Source organism: Anneissia japonica, unplaced genomic scaffold, assembly GCF_011630105.1.
Source record: "Anneissia japonica isolate Jap-2015-1 unplaced genomic scaffold, ASM1163010v1 scaffold288288_len553704_cov182, whole genome shotgun sequence".
NCBI classification, from domain to species: Eukaryota; Metazoa; Echinodermata; class Crinoidea; order Comatulida; family Comatulidae; genus Anneissia; species Anneissia japonica.
In genome coordinates this window covers 95559-103840 of record NW_022702993.1, presented here as the reverse complement: position 1 = coordinate 103840, position 8282 = coordinate 95559, and the positions used below count along the sequence as shown (strand labels likewise).

The 8282-nt window shown below is 32.7% G+C and overlaps 1 protein-coding gene across 2 annotated transcripts in view; it reads left to right on the top strand.

Annotated features, from left to right (window-relative positions):
* The first annotated feature begins 2290 nt into the window (after positions 1-2290).
* Positions 2291-8282, top strand: part of LOC117104183 (ATP-dependent translocase ABCB1-like) — a 30990-nt gene continuing 24998 nt past the window's right edge. For both annotated transcript variants that reach the window (XM_033244879.1, XM_033244878.1), the window contains exons 1-4: positions 2291-2381; positions 2861-2994; positions 4572-4743; positions 7384-7508. In XM_033244879.1, the coding sequence (XP_033100770.1) occupies positions 2867-2994; positions 4572-4743; positions 7384-7508 (425 nt within the window). In that variant the 5' untranslated portion in view covers positions 2291-2381; positions 2861-2866. The remainder of the gene's footprint in view (positions 2382-2860; positions 2995-4571; positions 4744-7383; positions 7509-8282) is intronic.

The window sequence follows — 8282 nt, the reverse complement described above, 5'->3', positions numbered from 1 at the left end:
AGTACAGTACATACACTGTAAATGAATTTCAAAGAAGCCAAATATATTAAAAACGCACTTGGTTTATACAGTAATGATTTAATGCCGGTTAATAAACTTATCGTATAGATTTATGTTACTGTGACCCTATTTATTGTTTTATAGTAATAATTTCCAAAATTTACAGCATTCATTTTGAAAAGAAGCCCCCTCTTACTTTGCAAAAATAGCCTCCAAAAGAAGCCCATCCAATCTTTGCAAACAAAAGAAGCCCATAATAAATAAACCAGTGTTTTCCCTTGATTTTGTATAATGATATGACTTGCAAAATTTCAATACTTAAAGTGAGGCTACGGAGGGAAAAACATTTTTGATATGTTGTAGAAATGATTTTTCTAAGACAGAAAAAGGTAGTTCGATCAAAAACTGAGCAACGGTGAATGAGATACAGATTTTTGAATTTAAAAACTGGTGGGAAACGGTGTAAAAATGGACGGTTACGCCCCTTTTTCCCCAGTTTTTAAATATTCAAAAATCAGTATCTTGTTTACTGTTCCCCAGTTTTTCGTCAAACAACTTTATTCTGTCTGAGAAAAATCAGTTCTACAACATATCAAATTTTGTTTTCCCTCCGGAGTCTGACTTTAACTTTAATGATAAGAAAGCTCGACCATATTGAGAACAGTACTGCAGTACTATAAGAAAATTAATTACTAGAATTTCAGTAGTTTGGTAATTATTCAATCATGGCCAACAACACCATCATTTCATTAATGTTCTCTCTGTGGAAATCTCTTTTGAAGATTGATATAATATGTTGTTTTCATCTTCTAATTACAACTTCATTGTTCTGTTTGTAACAATATCCTTGCTCTTATGAACCCATCCAGATTAGTAGATGTAAGATTACTTTGAGTGTTTGTGTGATAAAAAGCAAAAAATTCCCCAAAAAAATTGACAATTTTTTTTTAGTGAAAATAAGTAAATAAAATCCTGACAGTATCCTATTTGATGATTGATTGCAGGTGTACACTTCAAACAACAAGACAACTTATTATTTTAAATAATATTGAGTTACAGAAAATTTTATGGAAAAGATCGGAAATTAAATTTGTCATATTTCGTTGTTTTTTTATTTATTGTTATTACCGCTGGTTCTTATTTTTATTCTCTTTTCTCAGTTGGCCCTATGTCATTTTTGTGTACACTGCACAGGGGCAAGGCTAGACTTTTTTTTATACTTATACGAAACCACCTTCTGCCATCAATAATGATTTCCATTAAAAATAAAATTTTATTTTTGGCCAATTACCGCACTGCCACCATGAAAAAATGGAAATTTCAGAATTGAAATCTCCAAAAATAAGATATGTATATTTCTTCCTAATTATATAAATTTTTAAATCATTTAACCATCCAATTACTTCACTATTTACATTCACCAATAAATTAATTTTATTTTTATTTTCTCCTCCCTCTGGATGTTTTTGGCAAACGTTTTTTTTCACGATCTTAAAAAAATAATGTCGCAAAGCAAGGTATACAAAAAGTTCTGCCCAATGTGCAATATAATATATTAATTAATGTTATAATTATTATTATAATACCTAGTTCACATGTACACCAAATGTAACAAGTTTTAAAAAGATGTAACACAAGCAATCTCTCAGGTCAATCGTTTTCTCGAACCATGTAATATATCGGAAGAAATATCACAAACCATTATAAAAGATAGATTGGCCTATGTACATTATAAATCCCCTATACAGGGATCTAGCACAAACAGATCCCAAACAGCGCTAGTCCCTAGGCGCCTTGAGATGAAGTTGAGCTAGGCCTAGGAGGCTAGCATATGCCCGATTATATCGCCGCCTTGCTTGGCCAGCTTGGCCAGCAGAGAATCCTATTCTAGGCTAGACGTAGGCCTAGCCAGCCTGATTCCTGAACCTCGCTGGCGTAGCTGTAATATGCGACAGTCAGCACAGATAATATATTTTTCTGCATTGTCTGTTTTTTAACAAGCTCATAAAACTTGATTGTGGTCCATTTAGAATTTGAATGCGCTTTTTTGCCACATTTATCGCGTTAAGTGGAGCTTCCACTTGCCCAAAAAAACCATTGAGCATGCGCTGTAACAAATCGTAATCTTTACAGTCCATTTGAGATTTCACAATAGACTTCACTTTACCGAGATTGTGGCATTCGCACGTAGCTATTCGTGCTAAAACTTTTAACAACTTGTTACATGTGAATTGGGTATAAGTGGGTTATTTGATGTATTATTTTGTTTCTACTCCCTGAATAGTGATGAAGCCAAGGTTAAGTTTGCTGATGAGGTCCTAGACTTTGTTGTGTACTATTGTATCATAGGTGTTGTTGTTCTTTTCGTTGGATTCTTCCAAGTAAGTAACTACCTCTAATATTTGAATATTTAACCTTATTTAAAAAGAATTTGGATAATGCATTAAAAGCCAAAAAATAATATTAGGGACATCAATAGTAATGAATGTTACAAATTTGTGAGTGCAATTACAGTAAAAAGTTTTTATGGTAAGTAAATAATATAATCTAAACACCAAGATGAATCTATAACCATGTTTTTGTTTTTTTTTGTTTTTTTTTTAATCACTTTTATTCAAAAACACAAAGAAAACACATTACAAAAATTGGATATATGGAAATAATATAAGGTAAATTTCTTTTGGGGGTGCACCCCCCCCCCCTTGACGACAGCCTGTAGATATACCACTGTATAATTGGTAATTAGATATATTTCCTATTGTAACATATTTCGTTTGATTTGAAATACAATTGAAAATGAAATGCTAGTTCATGGATAGTGTAGCAATAACGAAATATAATAAATAAAAAATTTTTTTAGACTGCCATGTGGAGTGTGTCAGCTGAGAACCAGATACATAGACTGAGGCGGATACTGTTCAGGTCTGTGCTCCGCAAAGACCTCAGCTGGTATGATACCCATAAGAGTGGAGAACTCAACACACGTCTCACTGAGTTAGTATACGCATAAAGTATTTTATTTTGTAGTCATTGTTTTATTATATTATATTTTATATTTATATTTATTAATATTTTATGTATTTTTATTGGTTTAATTTGATGTTTGTTTTTATTAAATTTGTTTTTATTTTAGTGCAGTTATTTTGTTTATTTCATATTTTTAAAATTTATTTATTTTTTAAAGTTTGTTTTTTTTCGCGCCGCACCTTTAGGCTGCTATAATCAAGAGGAAACAATCATTAAGAAACTGTAGGTAGTGGAAGCTTTTACTACGAAGGAATGGGAATTCCGAACTAAGCAATGCGTCTGCGCAGTTACCAAAGAATGTCTGTGAAATGTCTATTAAAACACAGTGAGCATGTGCTTGGAAATGCTAGACAGCCACTGAGCTTGTGCACTGAGTAAGTGACGTTGTCAAGGCATGTCAAGCATGTTTAAGGAACCAAACAGCGTCTGCACACGTAGAGAGTATGAAATAGAAATTGGAAAAATCAAACTTCTTTATGCACAATTGAGCATGCGCAACTCAATCTAAAGTGATCATGCAGGCTATGAACATGAAAAATAATAATAATTCCAGTCAAAAATCCTTGGCTATCAAAGGCCTACAGTTCATCATGACATATATTCGTCAGGGAGAATTGTAATTATATTATCGCAAACAACAGTTATATTATTTTTATGTTTATGTGTAATACCATAAAAGAAATGCATTGAAGATGGTACACCTGTAGGTTTACGAATACGTTAATTTATTAAGTTCAGAAATAAAAACCAGCCAAACAGAAAGTTAAAGATGTTTTTTTGTAGGAAATATTTCTTGTCATAATTTTGTATAGTTTTATTAAATATGGTGTAATTGATCTTTTATATAAATGATTTATTGTATATTTGTTTTATATGTACTGTACTGGATATATCTTTAGTGAGCACAGCACTATAAGACAACCTTGTATTCATCTGAACCGTCTATTATTAAATATCATTGAAACGAACAGAATTAAGTTGGTTCAATCAATCTATGCAAAACATATACAAGCAGACAATGTCCACTCCCTAAGAAAGCTTATTCATTAACTCTGGCAGTGACAGAGTATTAACAAACAAGTGGCTAGACTCACACATAAATCCTTGGTACTTAATTTCATTTATTAATTTGACCCTTGATTTGACCCAGGTAATCAATACAATACAAACAGTAAAAACAAATAGGCCAGGTTGAAAGCATTATGGCTGATGAAATCGGTATGCTTATAGAGTTATTTTAAGATTATTCATTACATTTATTTTCTAAAATATGGCTTTACAAAAGTGTGTTCACCTCTAATGACCATTCCTAATGCACAATATTAAAAAAGCAGTGGTTATTTTTACACCAGTTGTTAGCCAATTCCTACTTCTGGTAAGACTGGTATAACAATAGCAACTGTCTAAATATGCATTACACTGTAAATATAATAATAATATTAATGTTATGTTTTTTTATACTGCATATTGCACATTGCCCCTGTGTGCTTTACAAAGAAATTATGTGTTCAACACAAGAATTATTGTCTTATTTTTACTTCCAGAGATATCGAGAATATTCGTAATGGCATTGGTGACAAGTTAGCTGTTGTTATCCAGTGGACAACCACGTTCTTTGGTGGCCTAGGCTTGGGATTCGCCAAGAGTTGGAAGCTAACATTAGTCATAATGGCTGTTGCTCCTCTTATTGCAATTTCAGCAGCCCTTGCATCCAAGGTAACGGTCTCATAAAGCAAATCAATTTGCGAAAAAAGATATTTTGCTATTTTGATGATAATGTTTAAACCAATGAATCAGGTTACTAGTTAATTGTGGCTAAATGCAGGTTGAAAAATCTATCAAAGGCAAATATGAACATGCAAATCAGGTTTACAATTTCTGTTCTGGCTTTTCTCAAATGTTTCACTTTACCTTACTAATAAATTCTTTGACAGTAAACATCACTATTCTATTTTTATTTGTATTTGGTAAGACTTTGTGTATCATATTATTATTAGACAGTTTACACAGTTACTGATAGCGTAGTAGTGTTTGCAGACAATGATATGAATCTATAACATAGCTGTCAATTACTTTCCTTGTTAAATTAATGTATTCTGCCAGGAAGCAATCCCCTTAAAATTATTATCTTCTTTCTGTTGTACAAATTCTTGCTTGCATTTTAGCTCTTTAGAAACAACTTTGTTCATCATAAAATTTAGCCAGTGTACCACAATTTTCACTGAGCCATGGAACACAATGACATATTTCCATGGTTCTTAATCGATGGCCTGTGAGCCAAATTTTGCCCGCGAAGCAAATTATTCTGGCCCGCGAGAAAAATTTTATAAAAAAAAATATAAAAAGAAACTAAAAGCAATAACCATTTAATGAATATTATTTTAAATAAAGTAAACTCCAAAACAGAGCACTGGGTCAATGTGAAGTAGGAGTTACCCCATACAGATCTAGAATTAAATCGGTTACCAACAAATCGACACCAAAAACACCAAAAGATTAGTAGCTAAATATGACATAGTAGATTAAAAATAAACACTTTTTCATAGACTTGTTTTTATTATGAGTAGATCCGAGATTTTGCAGATGAAATGTTTTTAGGCTTTAAAGCCCTGGTAGTTGGTGGATATACTGTAGAATGGGTGAAATTACACAGGAAATACTGATTGTGTTTCAAACTATCAAGTTGAACAATCTTTGTATGACTGATAAAAAAAAAATTTAAAAACAAAATTACTGTGTTTTTGTTACTATTATGCTTGTAACTAACTAGTTGTATGGATGTCCGAGCAGGTTACAATATTTGTTTGGCTGTGTCGTTGTATGGATGTCCGAGCAGGTAACAATATTTGTTTAGCCGTAAGCTAAAAAAAAAAAATGCCAAATTCAGGAAACGATACTTTTCACGCTCAGCTACACTTGCATAAAGAAAGGACGACATGAGGAGTTCTATTACCAGTCATTGCGAACCTAAAAAAATCTTGTGACTAACTTGGGTCGCGAACGATAGTTGGAATACCAGGGCCTAACAACACCAAAATGAATGGAAATTTAAATAGAATATCCACGAATTATGGGTTTCAGAAATCCATTAAATGCAGCCTCAAAATGCTACTTTGCCATAGCTTCTCGTCCTCTTGGGCAATTATTGGTGGCACCAATTTTTTTAATGATTTTACACAAGCAAAAAATAAAAAATCAATAAGTAAGAAATAGTGAAAAATGAAGTGTCTCAATTATTTTTTTGGCAAAATTTTATATCAATCTTATGGTGCAAAAAATTGTAATGAATTAGTGTCCTAATATTTTTCTGTTATACTACAATTAAAAATAGAATAGAATTTGAAATTGCCAAAAAATGATTTAAAGGTCTGTGCGGCCAACAGGAGGCTTCAGCGACAGCATCTCAGAATTTTACCTTAGGTCCATAAAGTAAAGCAAGTACTTGAAACTCAAAGAATTTTCTATAGCCACTGCATTGCTATGTAGAGTTGTGTATTCAGTATTTAGTATTTACACTTGTATCAAATACAATATGTATAGAGAACTTTTAAGTACTTTTACATATTGTATTTTTATTTTAAGGATTTAGTTCCACATTCTCAATGTTCGCACCCACCAGGCCTAAAACCAACTCACTAGATATATGTATATATGTGATTCACAGTGATGTGATTCACAGTGATGTGAATGTTGGTGAACTTCCTCAATCATGTGTAACTATTGTTAAGGCAAGTTAACAATAATTAACAATAGTTACACATGATTGAGGAAGTTCACTAATATTCACATCACTGTGAATCACATGTATATATATCATGGGCATTAAGTTGTATTAACATATTAAGAATTAGTTGGCGATAAATGTATATGTCATAAACTTCTGGTAATAATAATGCTTTATTAGAATGCAGACAATAATGTTATGAGCAGGGACATAGGCTGGTTTTCGGCCTGGTGGGTGTGAAAATTGAGAATGTGGAACTAAATCCATGTTCTTGAAAACTTATTTTTGGTAATTCGATCATTCAGTGGAACTAATTTACGGCCCTAGCCTACACCCATGATGAATGTTATAATACTTTAACCTTTGACATATTCATACACAATGAGATAATTTATTAGTTTGCATTTCTGAGTATTATAGTATGGTGCTATAGTACTGTATGTATCTTCATGCCCTCGGTGTTAAATCAAAACCCTTCAACCCATTTTTATGCACCCGCACCTATTTGTAGTACCATTAAATCCTCAAATAAGCACTGCGCCGCTTATAGAATTTTTGGAGGCTTTAGCAGCGCTTAATCGAGAGCGGCACTTACTCAAGGATTACAGTAATGTACCGTGCTTTATTCTCAGGCTGTTCAAAAGCTGACCAGTCTAGAACTGAATGCCTACGCCAAAGCGGGAGCTATAGCTGAGGAGGTGTTGTCTTCAATGAGAACAGTTGCAGCATTCGGAGGGGAAGATAAAGAAGTACACAGGTACATGTATTTATTTTGTTTGCATCTTGCTTCATAAGTTACTTGTACATGATGAAGTATACATTGTAATGAATTATCTCATTGTGAGGCTTATGAAGGGCAGTTGATTTTATTCATGTCAAAATCATCTAATTTTAGAATTTTAACCCAGGATTTGTATTGAAATTGAAGAACCTCAACACTTGTTAAATAAAAAAATTAAATAAATTAAATTAAATTAATTAAATGTAATGGATAATCAGTGCTGTCAAATTACTGATTGTTTTAGCAGTTGATAATGGACTCTTCCAAAGTGTCAATCAAACTTAACAATTAGAGCTGGGCCAGGAATATGCGCGTAACTAACAAGCGTTGTCCCGCTAAACCATGTGTACGCATATGTTTTTAGTGGGACCTTTCCAACAATATCTAAAGATTGGGGCTTAGCGGAAAGGTACAATATAATACGTAGAGCTATTTATTTACATTTATTTATTATATTGTTCTTGACTTATGACCTTGGAGTTGACCTTTTGCTTGAAGGTTAAGGTGGTTACCTCAAATTCTCATGGCTCTCAACTAGGAACAACAGCAACATTCTTATATGTTAATGAAACTTTGGACTAATAGCATCAGACAATTTCAGCCTCTTAAAGATAGCCAAGTATTTGGGTCATTCCATGTCAAATCAACCAGAGGTCCCCAGGTGACCCCCTCAGATTTTAATGAAATTTGGTCAGAATGATGATATGTTGCTCATATGAACACATGCAAAATTTGAAAGTCATACTCCAT